General features: G+C 42.7%; 1 protein-coding gene across 6 annotated transcripts in view; it reads right to left on the minus strand.

Annotated features, from left to right (window-relative positions):
* Positions 1 to 9,280: 9,280 nt before the first annotated feature.
* The window catches only part of GK5 (glycerol kinase 5), an 85,660-nt gene continuing 74,024 nt past the window's right edge, over positions 9,281 to 20,916 (minus strand). For all 6 annotated transcript variants that reach the window (XM_087818050.1, XM_016214106.2, XM_016214105.2 and 3 more), the window contains 5 exons: positions 18,936 to 19,030; positions 13,899 to 14,002; positions 12,986 to 13,045; positions 12,306 to 12,439; positions 9,281 to 9,811 (listed from right to left, as the gene is read on the minus strand). In XM_087818050.1, coding sequence (XP_087674176.1) covers positions 9,663 to 9,811; positions 12,306 to 12,439; positions 12,986 to 13,045; positions 13,899 to 14,002; positions 18,936 to 19,030 — 542 coding nt within the window. In that variant the 3' untranslated portion in view covers positions 9,281 to 9,662. The remainder of the gene's footprint in view (positions 9,812 to 12,305; positions 12,440 to 12,985; positions 13,046 to 13,898; positions 14,003 to 18,935; positions 19,031 to 20,916) is intronic.

Genomic DNA, 20,916 nt, shown 5'->3' on the forward strand with positions numbered 1-20,916 from the left:
TGTTTTTGTCTCTATGTCATTTATTTCCGCTCTGATCTTTATTTTTTCCATCCTTCTACTTACTCTGAGGTTTTCTTCTTGTTCTGAGTCTTTAAGTTGTAGGGTTAGATAGTTTATTAGAAGTTTTTCTTATTTTTTGAGGTAGGCCTGTTGTGCTATGAACTTCCCTCTCAGGACTGCTTTCATTGTGTCCCATAGATATGGGGTTGTTCTGTGTTTTCATTTGTTTCCAGGAAGTATTTTATTTCTTCCTTGATCTCATTGATAACCCATTCATTGCTTAATAACATGCTCTTTAGCTTTCATGTGTTGAATGTTTTTTAGTGTTTTTACTGTAGTTGATTTCTAATTTAATGCCATTGTGATCTGAGAAGATGCTTAATATGATTTCAATCTTTAACTTGTAGAAACTTGTTTTGTGTCCTAAGATGTAGTCTATCTTTGAGAATGTCCCATGTGCACTTGAGGAGAATGTATATTCTGCAGCTTTGGGGTGGAATGTTCTGTAAATGTCAATTAAATCCATCTGATCTAGTGTGTCATTTAGGGTCACTGTTTCCTTGATTTTTTTAGCTATCCAGTGAGGCCAGTGGGCATTAAATTCCCCTACTATGACTGTACTGCTGTTGATCTCTCCCCGAAAGTCCTCCAGAAGTTTTTTTTTTGTTCTTTGTGTTTTTTTAAAAAATAAATTTAGATGCTCCTATGTTGGGTGCCTATATGTTTATCAGCGTTATATCCTCTGTTGGATCAAGCCCATTAGTATTATGTAGTGACCTTTCTTGTCTCTCATTATGGTCTTCATTTTGAAGCCTATTTTGTCAGATATGAGTATTGCTACCCCAGCTTTTTTTTCATTTCCATTTGCATGAAAATTTTTTCCAGCCCTCATCCTGTGTGAGTCTCTTGTTCTGAAGTGGGTCTCTTGTAGACTACATATATTTGGGTCATGTTTTCTTATCCAGTCAGTTACCCTGTATCTTTTGATTGAAGATTTAATCCATTTACATTTAAGGTAATAATTGATAGATACTTATCTATTGCCATTTTAATTCTTTATGCCTATGTTTCTCTCTATATATATTTCTACTTCTTATTACAGCAGTTCCTTTAACATTTCTTGCAATGCTGGTTTGGTGGTGATAAACTCCTTTAGCCTTTTTTGTCTGGGGAACTCTTTATTTCACCATCTATTTTGAATGATAGCCTTGCTGGATAGAGTAATCTTGGTTTCAGATCCTGGTTTTGCATTACCTTGAATACTTCATGCCATTTCCTTCTGGCGTATAGTTTCTGATGAGAAGTCAGCTGACAGCCTTATGGGAGCTCCTTTGTAGGTAACAGATTGCTTTCCTCTTGCTGCCTTTAAGATTCTCTGTCTTGAATTTTTGGCATTTTAATTATGATGTGTCTGGGTGTGGGCCTCTTTGGATTTTTCTTGCTTCAGACTCTTGGTGCCTCGTGACCTTGTGTGACTCTTTCCTTGACCAGGTTAGGAAATTTTCCTGCCATTATTTCTTCAAACAAATTCTCTAACCCTTGCTTATCCCCTTCCTCTTCTGCTATTTCCATGATGCAAATATTGTTATGTTTCATGTTGTCCCACAGCTCCCTTAGACTGTCTTCCTGTTTTTCTTTTTGGATCTGATTTATTTTTTCTACCCTGTCTTCTAATTTACTGATCCAATCCTCAGCTTCCTCTAATCTGCTGTTTATTCCTTCCAATGGATTTTTTTCTGCTATGTCATTCTTCATTTCCTTCATAGTTTTCATATCATTTTTCATGCTGTTGAGCATCCTTACAATCAGTATTCTGAACTCTGTATCTGAGAGGTTGCTTATCTCCATATCATTTAGCTCTTTTTCTGGAGACTTTTCTTGTTCTTTCATTTGGGGCCTGTTTTTTGTCTCCCCATTTTGGCTGCCTATTTGTGTTTGTTTCTATGTATTAGGTAGATGTGCTAGGATTCTCAGTCTTTTTGGAGGGTCTCTGGTGCAGGCCAATGTCAGACATTATTTGTGACTGGCCTTGAGTATCCTGTTTGGAGCTATCAACAACCCATGGCTTGTGGTTCCTTCTGCTGGAGCTGGGTGCATTTGGACAGGACCAAGATGCACGCCAAAGTCTGCTTTTCCAATGCCGGGGTCCAGAAGCAGATCAGACAAGGATTCAAAGCACCAGAGGTCCACTTTGCCTACAAGCTGATTAATCTTATTCTCTTAATAAGCCTTTGACCATAGACCACAGCAGGAGTAAACTCCACTGTGTGGGGCAAGAGGTTTTCCAGTGGGTGGGGCAATTGTTTCTTTCCCAGGCCAAAGATGCCTGGTTGGCAAGGGTCTAACTATGAAAGATGTCCTCTGCTATATGTGGAAATAACTCAGCACAGGAATCCAGATGGCTTCCCTCTGAGCTCTATCTCCAGAGCCCATGATCCTAGATTCTCCTCACACCACTCTAGTCCACCCTGCCGTCCCTCTGCTGGAGCCCAAGGTGAGTGGCTGCAAACAACACTTCCGATAAGGTGTTAATATAAAAAATATATAAAGAACTCATACAGTTCAACAACAACAACAAAAATGAGCAGTCCAATTTAAAATGGACAGAGGAACTTCAGACTTCTCTCCCAAGAAGATATATAAACAGCCAACAGATATAGGAAAAGGTACTCAACCTCAAGGAAATGAAAATAAAAACTACAATGAGATACCATCTCACACCTGCTAGAATGACTATTATCAACAAGACAGGTAATAACAAGTGTTGGAGAGGTTGTGGAGAAAAGGGAACCCTCAGTTACTGCTGGTGGGAATGTAGACTGGTACAACCACTATGAAAAATAGTATGGCCTGGCCTGTATGGCTCAGCGGTTGAGTGTCAACCTATGATCCAGGATCTCATGGTTTGATTCCCAGTCAGGGAACATGCTCAGCTGTGGGCTCAATCCCCAGTGGGGGGCGTGCAGGAGGCAGCCAATCAATGACTCTCTCATCATTGGTTTCTATCTCTCTTTCTCTCCCTCTCCCTTCCTCTCTCTGAAATCAATAAAGATATATATATATATTTTAAATAGTATGGAGGGTCCTCACAAAATTAAGAATAGAGTTACCATATGACCCAGCAACCCCTCTTTGGGTATCTACTAAAAAAACTTGAAAACATTTATTTGTAAAGACATATGCACCCCTACGTTTGCTGCAGCATTATTTAAGGTGGATGGGACAAGGAAGCAGCCAGAGTGCCCTTCGGCAGAAGACTGGATGGAGAAGACGTGGACGTGTGCACGATGAATACCACTCAGCATGAGAAAGGGTGGAGTACTTCCGTTTGTGACAACATGGGTGAATACTATATTATACAAAATAAGTCAGGTGGAAAAGGACAAGAGCCCTATGATTTCACTCATATGTGGGATGTAAAACAAAAAGCAACAAGTGAACAAACCAACCAAACACCAAAACAAACTCATAGACACCAACTAATGGCGGTTTCCAGAGGGAACAGTTTTGGAGGAGGGAGAAGAGGGTAAAGGGGTCAAATGTATGGCAACGGAAGGCGCCTTGACTTTGGGTGGTGAGCACATAATGCAGCATACAGATGGTGTATCATAGAAAGTACGCTTGAAACATCATCTTACTGATCAGTCACCCCCCCCCCCCCCAAATTTTGATAAAATTTTTAAAAATAAAATTTTTGGTTTTGGTTTAGGTTTAGTTTGAAGTTAGTTTTAGACTTCAGATCAGGGTTATGGTTAGGTTTAGGCTTAAAGTTAGGTTAAGCATTAGGGTTTAAAGCAGGTTTAGGTTTAGGTATAGGGTTAAGATTTATTTTTAGGTTTTGGCATTAGGGTTTGTTTTAGGGTTAACATTTTTGTTAGGGTCAAGATTAGGGTTAGGTTTATAATTAATTTTAGGGTTAAGGTTAGAGCTAAGATTAGTATTAGTTTTTGTTTTAGATTTAGGGTATTATTTGCAGGATAAGAGATAAGGTTAGTGTTGGGTTTAGGGTAAGAGACAGGGCTTAGGTTAGGGTAGGGTTATGTTTGATTATGGTCAGGGTTAAAGATAGGGTTAAAGTCAGTGTTAGGATTAGTGTTAGGGTTATTAAGTTTAAGGTTTGTTTTAGAGTTAGCATTTGGAGTAAGTCTTGGGTTCAGATTAGGGTTAAATTATGGATGGGGTAAGGTTAGGATTAGTTTTAGGTTAGATTTTGGTTTAAACTTAAGAGTTAGGTTTAATGTTTGGCTTAGATTTAGGATTAGGGTTATGGTTAGGAATAGGTATTACAGTATCGGTGTTAGAAATATGGATAGTGTTACTGTTAGAATTAGGCTTAGGGTTTTGGTTAGGTTTACGGTTAAATTTAGATTTAGGGTTAGGTTAGGGTTAAGGTTGTTAGATTTGGGTATAGTTTTAGGTATATGGTTAGTGTTTGGGTTGTAGTATTAGAATAAAATACATTTAGGTTTAGGTTTAGGGTTATGTAAGGATTAAGGTTAGGGTTACAATTAAAGTTAGATTAGGGTTAAGGTTAGATTTAGAGTTAGGTTAAATTTTGGGTTAGGGCTAGGTTTGCTTTTGGTTTAGGGTTGGGTTTAAGTTTAAAGTTATGGTTAGGATTTAGGGTTATGGTTTGTGTTAGGGTTTAGAATTTTATGGTTAGGGTTTGCCTTAAAATTAGGTTTAGAATTAGGAATTCTAATTTTAGAATTAGGTTTAGGGTTAGCTTTAAGTTTTGGTTTAAGGTTAGAATTATAGTTAAGTTTAGGGTTAGGATTAGGGCTGTGCTAAATTTAAGGTTACAGATAGGTTTAAGGTTTGGGTTAGTGTTAGGTTTACGATTAGATTTTTTGGTCAGGTTTAGGTTTGGGTTTATAGTTAGGGTTAATTTTGCAGTTATGTTTATATGTCAAATGCTGGTGAGGATGTGGAGAAACTGGGTCACTCATACATTGCTGGTGGAAATATGAAATGGTATAGCTGCTCTGGAAAAACAGTTTGGCAGTTTCTTAAAATGACAGAGCTCATTTAAATTGGAATATACATCATTTACTTTCTAAATAATAGATATCTGTACAGACATAGCCATTTTATTTAATAAACCAAATTTATAGTAAAGGGGGTTAAGATAGCTGGAGTGAAATAACTGAGAATTTCAGAAATACGATTCTTCCGTTTCTGCCTCTATCATTCTCACTTCCAAGGTCATCTTTGCATTCCTCCAGGTGCAGGGGAACATGCTCAGTTACTTGTACTAAATGCTGGTGCCAAAATATTTATAGCTATGAGGCTCCAAAACTTAAAGCACCTGATGTGACTCTGGATCCCTACCTGACTTCTTTGGGGTTGTCCTTTCGGGCTGATTTGAGCCGGATTACCTGGCTTTGTCCATGAAAAAGGATGATTCTGGGACCAGATGTCCCAGGTGTGTTTTGGACTTTTAATTCTGATCCAGAAACGTGATCTAAATGTCCCGAGGGGATTTGGAACCCTTTGGGGTAAAACCCAGCCCTCTAGGCTACCTCTGGGATGGCTCTAGACTCAAAGTTCAAGAGCCCCAGGCTCCAGCTATACCCTTCAGAGAATTATAGATTCCTTTCAAACTCCTGGGCTAGATTATTTTTAATTATAGACTTGTCCCTAGTATAAATCCCTTGCAGAGGGGCTATTTCTGAAGTGTTTCCCTCTAACACCAGGGTGTCTGACGTTCTTAAGATGTAGTTCCTTAGTCACCTGCAATCAAATACACAAAACCTGTGACAGAAGGGCTCCAGTTATACCTCAGAAAGTGAATGTAAATATGTGTGTTTATGGGGGTGAATCTCTACATAATACATATGCAAATCCATAAGCATGAATAATTTTAAATGAATGGCATGAAGATTCTAGCTCTCATAACAAAGTAGTCCTTCTTAATCCAACAACACATTTTACTTGCAACAAATAGAAGCTGATCCCTGTTGACAAAGATAAAACGTATATGCAAAAACAGTTGCCCTTGGAGACAGAGTGAAAGTTCCTCCCATAAATATGAAGGCACAGAGTTAAGTTAGGCAGACATGCTTCCAGGGGCTTCATGTCTGCGGAGGGCTTGCACAGGGGCAGCTGAGAGTGTGACCATCTCCTCTCCTCGGAGATGAAAAGGAAACCAGAGGCAGGTCACAGCAGAGACGACTTGCAGGCTCCATCAGTCCTGCACTGAGGCCACACGCTCACGTCCAGACCACAAAGGATGCAGGCACGGGGTGCGGGTGGGTGGATAAAAATAGCAGAAAACAGTTTTGCATTTTTTAAACCTTATTAGCCAGTTATGTAGAAACCCTACTTATTTTAATATACACCCACCTGTCTTCACTAAGGTACAATTAGGCAGAGATTAAAGGAGTATGAGAGATACTCTCTATGCGCCAAGTCTGCAGTTTTCTTCTGTCTGTATCAGTGGTTTTCAACTGGGGGGTGGAATTTTGCCTCCCCAGGGATATGTGGCAATATCTGGAGACATTTCTGACCATCACGACTCGAGATGCTACTGGTAGCTAATGGGTAGAGGTCAGGGATGCTGCTAAATATCCTATAACGCACAAAACAGAACCTAAAACAAAGAATTATCTGTCCCAAAGACCAACAGTGCTGAGGCTGAAAAACCATGTCACGGTTGGATAGATAGAAAACTTACGGTCAGCAGCTCTCTAGTATAAGAGCAGTTGGGCACTTTAAGGACCGTGCAGGAACGCTCTCTACTTGGCAAGCTGGCTGCAGGCTGCCTAATGCCACCCGAGGGGTCCGCGATGGGAAAACAAAGCAGGCCGAGAGGTATTAGTGCACAATTTTTAAAAATTTCAAATATTAGCATAAAAATGAAAAATGAACCTGAAAGTTGGAAAGGACCATTTTTTGCTCAGTTGATTTTGATCACTTACTGTTTCTACAACCACAGAAGCAAATGTGGTCACACTTCTGACTTAGGTCAAATCTGACAAAAGACTTATGAAACTGTGTTACTAAAAACAGCCTGAAACATCAGAAACAGAAGAGTAACTTCTAGATTAACAAAAGAATCGCCATTGGTTTCTGAGATGCTCAATTCCAATAAGATATTTAAAGTTATTTCCCCATGTCATCTAAAAGGTATCCTTTTTTAATGGCTTTATATATGGGAAGGGGCAATGTGGAAGAGATGAACAAAAATCGTTTTAGGTATTTACAATATTATAATTCAGCAAATCCTAATGCAAAAAGACAGCATTATTTCCCGTGAAATCATCTCCACTGAGAAGCAGACTCTATGAGAAGCAGTAAAACAGCAGAGCAGCTTCCATAGGAGTCTGATAGTCAAGCCTTTGGCTGGCCCCCACGCTTCGGAAAAAGGGTGGAGGACGACAATGAAAAGACACGTTACCTGACTCAGTACCGAGAACCAAGCGCCTCAGCAGGAAAACATTTCCAAGTCTTCATTAATGGAGTTAATGATACCGTCCATTTGCGGTAATGACTCCATCAAACAATCGCTTAGGGAAACAAGGGAAGGACACGCACTGAAGCTGAAATGGGGCCGACGGAAGTGCAACTTGACCCCCAATTCTATGAAAATCTGTCTCTGAAACAGACACGTACGAAGGCGGGTCCCACTCCCGGGTGCTCAGACAAAGAAATCCAAAACACGAATGCAAAAGACCGGCGCGTCCCTATGTCCGCTGCGGCATCACTCGTAACAGGAGGTCGGAGGCGCCTGTGTCCCTCCTCAGCGGCCACCAGGAGGCTGGTGACCAAGGCGCCGGAGGCTCCCGTGGCCGTGCAAAGGAAGCGGCCCCACCCTCCCAGCAGCAGGCCCCGACGGCACTGTGCAGTGGCATCGGTGGGTCAGAGGACAGTACCACAGGGTCTCACTAAGGAGCAAAACTTAAAAACTCAAAAATACAGAAAACATCTCAATGGTTGCCAGAGCGGAGGGCTCTTGGGGGTCTGGGTGAAAAGGGCGAGGGGTTAAGAGGTACCGACTGGCAGCTACAGAGCAGTCACGGGGATGGAAAGACAGCTCAGGGAACAGTCAGTGACAGTAAGGACTACGGATGGTGCCCGGTGGGTGCTCGATTTATTGGGGCGATCGCTTCCTAAGTTATATAAATGTCTAATCACTATGCTGTCCACCTGAAATTAATATCATATTGTATGTCAACTGTAATTAAAAATTTTTTAATGTGACAATATATCATTTCATTCAGGAAAATACAAGTACAATTGGAAAATTCTTGTTTTCAGGTAGTGAACAGACATTGAAGCACAATTCAACCAACCTGTTTGCATTTTCTCCATCATCCTGTGTGGGGTTGTCTTTTGGGGGGTTTTTTGGGTCATACAAAAAAACCCACCAAGATTCTCAGTAAGAATCACTTCTACAATTACATTATTATTTAAACAGCTAGCTGTAGGACTTTATGTGATAAAACCTGACCAACAGGGAAGAAAATCCATCATTGCTGCCAATCTAAAAGGAACCCAGCCCGAGTAAGGAGGGGCAAGTCACCTGAGAACAGGCTGGAAGGTGGCCGGCTGCCTTAAGGCAATTTTACTCTGGGCCTGAAGCTACTCACACCCCCTGCTCCTCTACTTCTATCAAGACAGCGGCAGGACAGAGAACTGCGGGTGTCTGACTGCCGCCTCTTCGCCGCACGTGTCTCCGACAGAGGAGCAGACGGGACCAACGTTTAAAAGATACCTAGACAAGTAAAATGCCCAATGAAAGCCATTCTTAAGTCACTGGTAAATTAGGCCACTTTCTTCAAATTAAGCTCTGCTAATTAGGCACTTAATAAAAACAAATGACATCATGCAGACATCTCAACAAAGAGAGACAAAAACAGAAGAAAGCAGGGGTGATATCAGTACCTGCATTTTGTTTTTTTAAAAACGGGATGTTATACTTTAGCCAGAAATGTTTGAAAGAAAAATTACTTAAGAAGAAAAATATAGTATTTTCTTGTTCCTTAGAAATCAATACCTTTTTTAGTTTCACTAGTTAAAATTATTTTTTTCAGTGTTTTTAATACATAAATAATGCTCAGATATTGGCTAAACAAGGAAAAATTCAGGCAGTGCCTTTGAGCCCAATAAAGGAAAGCACTGACTAACCAATAAGCTTATCCCAGAGAAACACGTCGAGCTTGTATTTGGATATAACATTCAATAATTATGGCTTTAAATATAAAATGTAATGTTTCAAAATTCCACATTTCCTCAGGTATTCTTTCTTTTTAGCTATGTGGACTTTGAATAGTCCACATAGTTTAAAATAAAGGAACACTTTTCATATAATTTTGGAGCAAAACGTGAATGGTCTTGACCCAGAACTGTGGATCTGGACAGTAAACAATCATGTTCATACAAACCACAGACCTAGTATTTAAAAAGGAAGACTCAGAACTGCGAAAATATAACTCCTAATAGCTAATGTCCTTTGGAATTTTGCTTCAAAACAGAAGATACAAAGTTTTGAGGTCTTGCTGCCTTAGAATCTTTCCAAGGTTTGGGTAAACAAAAACATGAGGGATTTAAAATTTTTGTTTGTTGTTGTTTTCAAAAAGGCAATGCTTTTTCTCTCCGGTTCCAAGTTCGGTTCGCGTGTGCGGTGCCAGCGCTGCGCTGGCCGAGCCGGGCGCCCCGCGCTAGGCTTCGTTGTACCAGTGCATGGAGCGCCTCACCGCTCGCACCCAGCGCTCCATGCTCACTTCGTAGTCCTGCCATTTCTTCTGCGGCTTGAACACCACTTCACTTCGTCTCAGCTTCTTTAGTTCCTCTTTGTCAGTCCAAAACCCTGAGGTGAAAAAATTATTCTCAAATTTTAAAGCAAATAATGAGTCCATAAAGTTGACCCACAAACCTAAGTGAAATGGTGCAAAGGTAAACAATTATTATTTAAAACACAACCCAGAGTATTTTGTTGCGTTGAGTTTTGTTAGATCAACTGTCCCAGGGAATGAAGAGGCAGGACAAAGGCCGTCTGCGTTCTAACTATTGGTGGAGGAGGGCACCAAGTCCCTGCTAGAACGACACGCCCTGTTGTCGTTTAATTTCATGACTTGTGAAGAAAAAAAGTAAGAAATAGCGTATTTTCTTCTTATGGAATTAAAAAAAGATAAATTAAGAATTATCTTGAGCCGGGCCAGGAGCGGCTCAGCGGTTGAGCGTCGACCTGGGATCCAGGCGATCGGGGTTCGAACCCGGTCAGGGCACATGCCTGGTTGCAGGCTTGACCAATGACACTCTCATCACTGATGTTTCTCTCTCTCTCTCCCCCTCCTTCCTCTCTCTGAAATCAACAAAGTCGTCAGGGGCGGCAGAGGCATCCTACTAGTGACCCTGGTGCGTCTCACTGGCTCTGAGAACTTAGTTGACGAGTCCTGTGAAGTCCATTTTCTCCCACCAATGAGACTGACACATAAAATTCTTCCTTCTAAACTTTTCTGTCAGGTCAATTCTTTCTATTTACAAAGTTAGCATTTTTGACTCTCTCTATTTAAAGATATTAATTGATAGAAGTTTTAAAAAGACTAAAAATAATTCTAATTAGTATAACACAGTTAGATAAATCTAGTCATAAAAACAAATATGTTCTTAAAATCCTTATTTCCAGAATTTATTATTTACACTAAGGCATACATATTTCTAAAGTTATTTTATTAAATGCGCATGAGCAGACCCAGTTTCTGAGTGAGTTTTGAAAGCCCAGAGAATGCAAAGCCCTGTCTGCTGCCCGGGAGAGAGGCCGCCGGCCGAAGCCCGGCTGCCTCCCCGCCGCGGGGCTGCCGCTGGGGTCTGAGTCAAAGGCAGACTCACGGAGCAGCTGAGCCCGCCGCTGCGTTCTGTGGACGGGTGATCTGCGAGTGTTGGTATTTAAGGCATTTTAAATGTTAAGGAGAATCTGGCATATCCATTCTTATGAGGTGAAACGTACAGAAGAATTTGATTCTTACAAATAATATTAGGATGTTTATGAGAATTTGATTTATTATAATTATAGGTGTAATTTATTCAATTTGCAAGAATTGTTTAAATGCTTTAGAAGATTTCCTCATTACAGGTCTAAGTTTGCTCGGTTAGTTACATGAAATTATTTTTTAAAATCAACTATATTAAATTTTTAAGGGTTGAAATATATAAAAAACTTTAAATTTGTAAATTGGAATGACTAAGGGAAAGTTATTTTCTTAAACTTGAATTAAGCAAACATTAGTCAATGAACAAATGAAAGTGTAATAATTTTATTCAAAGTTAACAGACTTTTAGTAGAATAAAGTTAAAGTTGAACTTACCAAGATTTCAGGCTTTTTGGATTTGGAACTTTACTATGCTATTAGCCTAAAACATTTAACTGTAAAATAGTCTGTTCTGCACAAACACTCCTCCCTTCCATACAGGAACACGTTAAATTTCTCCCAGTGTCCCAAGGGCGTATTTCGTAACAAGCCCTCTAACTGGCTCTGCATTCCCATTCTTTACCCTCCAAATCAGCCCCTCCACCGACTGCCAGTCTGTTCAGATGGAGATCTACCCATGTCCCTCTCCTGCTGAAAGCTCTTCGGGGGCTCTCCCAGGCCTTGATGACCAAGCCCAAGCTCTTTTTGAGGGAATCTACCACCTGGCCTCTGTGCACCTGCCCAGCCTCCCTCTTGCTCGCCTCCTACCAGCACTTACCGTTAACGGGCAGAGCCTGTGCAGGGGCTGTGCTCTCTGTTGGACAGCTCAACTCTTACCCTCTCCTCACCTGGCTCTCAGGTAGCCCCTTCAACACTGAGCTCTGTGTTGCATCCTCTGGGAAGGCTACACCATTTGCTTAATTCTATATCTGTTTGCTGGTTTTTCACACACATTTAATACTCAGTTGACTTGTCTGACTGCTTCCATCAGAGATTCCCAGAGCAGGGGCTGTCCTGAAACTATTCCCAGCAGTGACTGTCATGGAACAGGGCACTCAACAAATGGTCAATAAATAAAAGAATGGAGTTTGTTTCTAATGCCAAAGACATGCCCATCTACTCAGGAAGTCTGCCCAGAGACCCTGCCTTGCTGAAGACCAAAGCAGCTGAGAGTGAAGTGTCCTCACCTCCTGCCTGTGACTGAAGGAGGGACCAAGAGGTGCATGACATCCACCCACAGGAGGATCCTGAGTCATGTGCATGTGCCTGTGGAGCTTAATGGACCCCAGGTTTTCCACACCCTCTCTATAACTTTACAGTTTGGGAGGAAAAACGCTATCCGTAAGAAATAGTTTGCAAGACAGCTCTCATTTTTATAAAATGCACACATACCGACAGCAAGGCCGGCTAGAGAGGCTGCGCCAAGGCAGGACATATCCAGGTGCACGGGCCTGTCTATATTCTCATTGATCAGGTCTGAAGTCATCTGCATGACAAAACTGTTCTTACAAACGCCTCCATCTGCTCTGCGGGGAACAAGATGTTTGAGGTAAATTACCAGAACAAAAGCATAAAAACATTACTAATTTTTAAAAATTATATCACTTAGCATAGGTCTACAGATACAGGACCTTCCTAAATAATCTTAAAACATGTCCCCTTATTCTTGCCACCAGTTCTCCCACCTGCTCTGTTTGTCTTGGGACTAGTTTAAAACAGGCGAAGTGAACTGAGCCAACATAAAAATTCATTTGGATATTCTAGGAAACAAAATGTGATGCTTCTATGTCAAAAGGATAGCCACCCCCCCCCAAAAAAGAGATTTTAAACATTTTTATTATATACATATGGGTGCTAAGATCCTCCCAAATTCATATTGCACTATATTCTCCATAAACCTCAAAGCAACTTCCTTTCCTCTCCAAATCCCTAGGATCCAGAATTTTGTTGCAAAGAAGCTAGGTTTAAGTTCTTTTTGAAATCCTGAATAACCCTAATGATAAAAATACTAATGGCAGCTACCACTTACTTCTAATTTCTAATTACATCTACTAGAAACAAAGTTTACATACCGGATTTTTCTAACAGGAATATGGATCTCTTTCTGCATCACCTCATATAACTGTTTGTTTCTAGTTAAAAAATAAGATAACTATTTAGAGAAAACTGAAATCATAGTAATTCTCTATTTTTTCTAATCTAGAAAAATTAAAATGGTCGTTTTACTTACATGATATATATAAAATATACAAAGAGGTATTACACATATTCTGCTAACTGAAAGTGGACAACAGATGCTCAAATAAACTAGGGCCTCGAGGCCTCCAGCTTTTCACCTCCATACAAAAGAGAGCAGTTTTTATTTTCAAGCTGAATTTTATCTATAATCATTCCAACAAGTAAAAATATAAAGCAAGCACCCATGTAACAGGTAGCTATTAAGATGGCATGTCATAAATACCATCTACTAGAATTCATCAAATATAATATTAATCATTTTATAATCACAGGAAATTTCATTTTAAACATTAAAACTTTCCATATTCATGATAGCCACATACTTATTTTAATAATCTACACCTGCCCCATAACCAAAAAAGCAAAGGAATATATACATGAAGAATAATTTGGATAATTCAATCCTTGAGTATCACAGAAGCATATTAGAATTCTCCTTCATGGATACAAAAACCTTTGGAGGTCCAAATTTTGAATCTCTTATGGTTAGGAAATTGGATATTTTTTTAAAAATCATTAAATTTTCAGGTATCAAACCTAAGTGGTACTGGTACTATTTAATATGAGAAAAAATGAGAGATGTTATGAAAATTAGCAGTAAGAACAGATTATGTCATATGCAGTGTGAATTAAACTAAAGGTACAAACCCTTGATTAAAATTAAGAAATTTCCGGTTTCATAGAAACTAACGGGAGGAAATGGCCATACTGTGTGGGGAGAAAGGCGTTCAGAGCAGCCTCTGGTACCTGAAAGCAATGGACTCCAATATTGCCCGAACAAGATGATGTTTACTAGTGGAAGGCTTCAAACCCATGAAAGAGGCACAGGCACAGGGGTCATTTAATGGAGCCTAAAATGAGAGAGAGTAAGAACATATTATTGTTCTAAATTACATCTACAGACCTAAAGACATATTCTACAATAAAAACACAGCCACATTAGAAAAAAACAACCCCTATTACAGTTAAGTCGTTTTAAAATAAATGATAGCCCAAAGTTATGTTAAATCTTACAGTAACTTTCGACAGGCCCTGAGCAGGTTTGAGTCTCTGACATGGGGCTGAGGGGGCCCTCCGTCAGCCCACAGCAGGAAGGGGGCTGCAGTGCAGGGGCCTCGCTCTGCGGGGGCAACGGGAAGCAATCCCAGATCCCCCCTCTCCAAATGCAGAGCTTTTACACTGAAGCTTGTTTACTGTGTAAAGTAGCTTTTTGAGGACACAGATTCACGATAAAAAACAATAATGCAAAAAACATGTTTTTCAGTGTCGTAACTTACACCCAATACGTTGTCCAACACTCAGGCTAAAGTCCTCAATTTCTTAACTCACAGTCTTATTGCCTAATATGCGAAATGACCCAGCCTAACGTCTGTCTTTAAGAGTCAAAACCTTGCCCTGGTAGGTGTGGCTCAGCTGGTTGGAGCATCGGCCTGGGCACCAGAAGGTTGTGGGTTCGATTCCCAGTCAGGACACATACCTAAGTTGCAGGTCTGATCCCCAGCCAGGGGGCGGTCAGGGGGCACACCAGGCAACCACTCGATGTCTCTCTCTCTCCCTTCCCCTCTCCCCAAAAGCAACAAACTTATCCTTGGGTGAGGATTGAAAAACTTTTTTTTAAAGAGTCAAAATCTTGAGCCAGATGCACACATCAGATGAAATTTGCAGTCAGCTTTGCGTCCTCAGAAATGCAAGGCCATTCTGGGCCGGAAAACAAAGACTCCTGCCAGAGCCTGCAGTCTCCCGGCAGCAGACAGGGACACCGACAGCAGGTCACAACAGGGACCTGCAAGCGTTGCCAGGAAGGGAGGGGCCCCAGAAAAGCACTTGCTGGCTCCCAGCCCTGACCTATCATCCCCTTTCTGCCCTCCTCCTAGTTAACCCTACTCCCCTCAGAATCTTGGTGGTTTCCTCTGGGAAAGCTCCTGACCCCAGGGACCAGCCCCGTCCTCAATTACGTGTTGCTGTGCAAGCCTCGAACTTCCACTCACATCATGTGCCATGATTTATGATCACAGGGAGTGTGTGACTGTGGAAACTCATTGAGGGTGGCCCTCCAGAGGGACCCATCCACAACTGCTGATTGACACATACTTATTGAAACTTGAACAAACCTTTCCTAATTAATTAACTGAAGAAATTCTACATTATATCTTATCTTTACTATAGCTATGATTTTCCTCCTATTGTGAAATTATCTTGATAATTTTCAAACTCATTAACATCTTTCGATGATTCACTCAGTAAAAGTTGATTTACACAGTGAAGCTGGTCTAGAGCAGGGTTATGAGCCTGTAAAACAAAGATAGGTCAGACTCTGCCGGTTCAGTTAGTCCCTAGGATGCTATGGGGTTTCTCTGCATAAAAACTATTTCTTCAGATATGCTGCATAAAATTCTGGAATGAATGGCCTGAAGTCACTTTTGTACAAATAACTATGAACATAACTTACTGTTACTAGTAGGTCAATTTGAAGGGTAATAAATTCCACAAAAACCTAAAAATTTCTTGATAGATTACAACGTCCCTGCATTAGTCGGTCTGAGCGAGTCTCTCTTTGGGATGATGTAGAAACAACACTGGCAGGTTCTTTACAGGCCTGGACATACCGGAGCCTCCAGCCACACCCCCAACATGTCACTGCCAGTCCTACCGAGCGGGGCTCCTAGAGCCACCGGTCAACTAGGCACAGCACGACTGGGCCACGTGCTGTTGGGCGCCCTAAGCAGACCTTGCAGGCCCCTGCCCCAGGCATAGGCTCTGCCCTGGCAGGCAGGCCTCTGCCACCACTAAGACGTCGGCCCACGTCTAGGGCCTTGCGGGGTGGCCACTGTGAGCATGCCCTTGTCCCAGTCAACAGAGGCCCCCCCGGCATGTTCCTGTGGCGCCCGCCGCCTACTCCTGCTCTACCATGAAATCGTGTGAAGTGATTATAACCTGGACTCTGGAATCAGGTCGCATGGACCCTAAAATCAGCCCTCCTGCTCAGCAGCTGGGTGAGACTGGGCAGGTGATTTAACAGCTCACCCTCAAGTTTCCACATCTTCAGAATGTGTCTTGCTGAGTTGCTGAAGAGCAAATGAGATAATGCATGTAAAGAATTTAGGACAGGGCTGACACGCAGTAAGAATTCACAGCTCAGCTACCACTACAATTCTATTTTATTTTCCCCCCACTACTACTAGCTTCCCTCACAACCCTTTCACTGCGCCTTCTGAACACTTTCTTCTACTGCAAAGATTCCCCTAACCAGTCCCCTGCTCTCAAACGGGCCCTGGGCTGGGCAAACGGCTCCGGTGCGGCTGTTCAGCGCAGGCTCCTCAGGCTTCCACACGCAGGGACCCAAGGAAGCTGCGCTGACCGCCCGAGCACCCAGGCCACTGTGCGCGGCTGCTGGCAGGCCTCCTGCGCCCACGCTAAAGTCCACCCACACGAGGCTGCCCTTCCCTCCACCCCCCACCGCCCAGACCCCAGCCGCGCAGCCGGGGACAGCACCCTCACTACCGCCGGCCCACCCCTTCTCCGGGAACCGCCGCAGCCAGGGCCCCGCTCTCACGCCAGCCGCCTCTCAAGCCCCAGTCCCACGGCCACCGCACAGCCACTCAAGTCTGTCCAAAGCCTGAAAAAACAAGGTGATCCAATCAGACTCCTCCCTGGAAATCTGAAGGAAGCACCAAGGAAAAGGCCACCAATGGGAACGAAAGGGTGAAACTAAATGGATGCAGAAGGTGGAATGAGGTTGTTTCCAAATTGTGAAGCAGCAGAAAGTCTGGGGAAAGCAACAGCAGTTAGGCAGAGTTATGAGGAAGGAGGCACACAGCAAGGCGGCCAGGAGAAAGCAGGTCCCCAGGGAAGCGGCCCGCAGCCCAGCCCCAGGGCCCGGGCGGGCACAGCGCGGACGCAGGCGCCCTTTCCCACGCCCCGGGCCGGCGCCTGGCTCACAGCCTTGTCCGCTCTACTGCTGCCAACATCACAGGGGCTTCCCGCCGAGCAGACGGCCACGGATCCTCACCTCCGACGCCGGCCGTGGGCATCTCCGGGAGCATCCCCTCCCCAGGGCACGGCCCAGCTAGAGCAAAGCCGCTGGGGCGGCACTGACGGGTGCACCCGTGCACTGCCCGATGCTCCCCTCTTTGGTCATCTCCTGAAGTGGCTGCCCTGACACCCCCACGCTCCTCAAAGCTTCTCCAGTGGCCCTTTCTTAGCAGACCCCCTTGAGAAACTGAGGCTATCAGAAGCCTTTACCACCCTGCCCTCCGTTATCTATAGCTGTGACAATATTCTAAAACTAAAGACAGTGTCACTTAGACTTGTCCCTTCCTTCCATTCCCCTATCCCTCATCTTCTCTGGGTGTTGATATATGAAGCTTATAGGGGATCTCTCCCCTATTTTCCAAACAGCTCACCATCAACTATTCTTATCTGAATTAGCTTCTGGTTTCCAGTTAATACATTTGACCCTGGGAGATACCCGCCTGCGGCCTGCCTCACCCCCCCACCCCTCATCGCCCGGCTACGACCATGGCAACATGGGCATTTGTGCTCAACATGAAATTTAAAGCACATCTGTAATAGTTTTCTCTAGTCTTTTGGGCTTTCAGCAATACTTTCCTTTTTTATTACATATTCTATTCTATATTTTGCAGGCATATGAACTGAGAGAGGAGGGAAACAGAGTTGACAAGATACAGTCACTAAGAAGTCCACCAGCACATTTTTTAAAATGGGAGGATCCACATTTCCTCCCTCTGCATGCACCTCGCCTTCCCCTCAAGCGCTAAGCAGACAAGCACCCTCCCCCCTGTGCGACAGAGCTCGTGCTCGGCTGCCTCCCGCCACCCTGCGGAGGGTGCCCCGCCAGCTCTCGGGGCGGGCTAGGAACTTCAGGTAGCATACAGAAGGAAATTAGGACAGGTGTTGAAAGGATGCTCATTGTAAAAATCTAGTTTGGAAATAAGGAAGTTTTAGAGATTTAAACCACCATTCTGATCTAATTTTTTTCACCAGCTTCTAAACTCTATGATCCAAACTTTCGAATTTTGGACTTTTTTGTAACTTATTGCCAGAGTGAAGGATGCACTAGAAGGGAAATAAATTTTTACTTTTTGAAAGGAAAAACCATTTAGAGGGGATTAAAAGGACTGGTATATGCATTCTCAAAAAAAAAAAAAAAAAAAGAAATTTGTTCATAATAATATACTGAGTTTTTTACAAAGTCTTTGTAACAATATGCTAATATTAAAGGTAGTATCACAGATCTTTCAATTAAATACAAAGTTAAATATTACAAAATTAAGTCTTTTACTTGATTTACTTTTTGATTAGGCAGTTACCAATAATATATCACAATAAGAAATTTCAATTTCTTTTAAAAAAGTTTAATATCTTATAAAGAACTGCAAAATATACACCTACAGCTGTGTGGGCATGTGTGTGCCTGCCCATTGTCCTCAACGACACGCTTCCTCTAGGCACTGCCGTGTTTCCCTTCCCTGGGGAATGGCTCTTTGGCTCCTGGTGGAACAGCCCTGGGTCTCCCGTGAGCGCTCTGGGAAACCTGCCGGCTTTTCGCTTCCGCAGGGCGGAGCTCCAAGCAGGAGCCAGCGGGGCAGCCGCGCTCTCCGTGAGGTTCAGTCCACGCCGAGCAGAGCTCCGCCCTGGGCTGTACCTGTCGCCTTCATTCTACTGAGCACTCAGATTTTCAGGTACGGGCTTGGCAGATACATAATTTTAGGTGTGGGCATGAGGGGAGACATGTGTAATTGCCATGAACTATTTCTTACATACCTGCAATCCACTAAAACACGGAACAAAATAAACTCCTTCAGAATCTTCCAAACTTTTGGCCATTTTTTCTGTCTCGGCAGCATCTGTGAAGAGCTCTGCAAACACAGAAACAAACAAGCAGCAAAAACAGTCTAAAACAAAACGAAGGGGTCGGGGTACAAAGAATTATGTTATATGACTAGTATTTAGCTGTGTCCACATTTATCATGAATTTAATATGAAAGGTTACTCACTTAAAAGGATCAACACAAAGGCCAATCTATCTGGGTTCTTAAATTTGACTGGGTTTGGGAGCCCACCGGAGGCGCGAGGGAGCCCGAGGGCCCTCTGACGCAGCTGGCTACGCAGCGGGCCATGCTTTCTCCGTTAAATATACTTGGGCTGTTTTAAAGAAATCAATGTCGTGTGTGGCATTAAAAAATGTATTCTCCCGAAGGTAACACACATCCCATTTTTCTGATGAAGAGATCATCTACCTATAGCAACCAAGAGAAGCAACTAAAAAACTACATCTAATGGGTTCAATAAGGGGCAGTAACAACAGATTTAATATATTAAAAGTCAATCTTTAAAAAACAGACAAAAAAGTCAAGATCTAATTCATTCACCATGCTTTTTACTGATACATTTTGCACACAGGAAAATGCACGCGTCCTAAGTGTAGGGGGATGAACTTTCAGTGTGAGCACACCCAGCTAACCGACACCCAGATCAAGGCACACGCTTCTTTGTTCAACATCACAAGTGTGATGCTTGCGAGGTGCAGCCACTTTGTTACAAGTAGTTGTACTTCATTCACTCTCACCCTGTAAGGCAGGGTGGGGAACCTTTTTTCTGCCAAGGGACGTTTGGATATTTATAACATCATTCTCCGGCCATACAAAATTACCAACTTAAAAATTAGCTATGAAAGCAGCTCCTAGATTTACTGAATTTCGAGTCCCGCCTGCGGCTGCCTTGATCTCGCAGGTCGTACACTGCCCGGGGCCGGCGTCCCCACCCCGCCGTAAGGTATTCTTGATGTGACCATACGCAAATCACTGAACTCCCTACAGCTGACGCGCACACGGGCGGTTTCCGTTTTAGGCCACTGTGAACCCGTGCACCTTCTTTTTGGCGAACATGTGCATATATCTGCTTGCTCTGTGCCGGGGGTGAGGCTGCCGGCCCCGGGGCCGTCACAGTTGGGACGAGCTGACAGCCGAGTCGTCTTCCAGCGGCCCTTCCAGCGGAGGGCTCCTTCAGCGCCACGAGTTCCAGCTTCCTTCGCGCCAGCAACTGACGCTGCGCGTGATTTTCAGTTTGGCCACTTTGGTGGTGCTGTGTGAGGGTTTGATTTTGTGTTTCTTTGCTTACTAACGAAGCTACAATCCTTTCACTTGCCGTGCGCGGACCCTTCTCGTGAGGTGGCCCTGAGTGAGCACAGATCCCATGACAAAGCTCAGAAATCAGCCACAATAAATCCTGCTGCCTGTATACAGCCGTAATTAAGTTGGCTTCTTTTAGCATCTTTTTTCTTGTAATAAAGAATTTGACAGCTGTCAGCCTGCTCTCTCTGACTCTGTCTCTATTTTGCTTGGTCGTTCATTTTGTTCATTAGATTCTACATATGAGTAAAATCATATAAATCTTAAATTCTGATACCTATGAATGTGACCTTATTTGGAAATAAGTTCTTTCCAGAGAGGCTGAAAGAAGCAGAAAGCTAGTGACACCTTGATATTTGATATTTGACTTCTGGCTTCCAGAACTGTGAGAGAATACATTTCTATTGTTTTAAACCACTAAAAAAAAAAAAACCAAACAAAAAAAAAAACACAAAGAAGAATTGATTAAAGACAAGAAGTTCAAGAAACACCTATATTAAAATTCAAGTTAATGAGGATCATTCAATAATAATTATAAATTTTACTCGAAATGACAGTTATCAGAACCGTAAGTCACATTCACTTGGTCAGAATGTCCAGATGTCCAGATAACA

Source organism: Miniopterus natalensis, chromosome 6 (genome assembly GCF_054644295.1).
Source record: "Miniopterus natalensis isolate mMinNat1 chromosome 6, mMinNat1.hap1, whole genome shotgun sequence".
NCBI lineage: Eukaryota > Metazoa > Chordata > Mammalia > Chiroptera > Miniopteridae > Miniopterus > Miniopterus natalensis.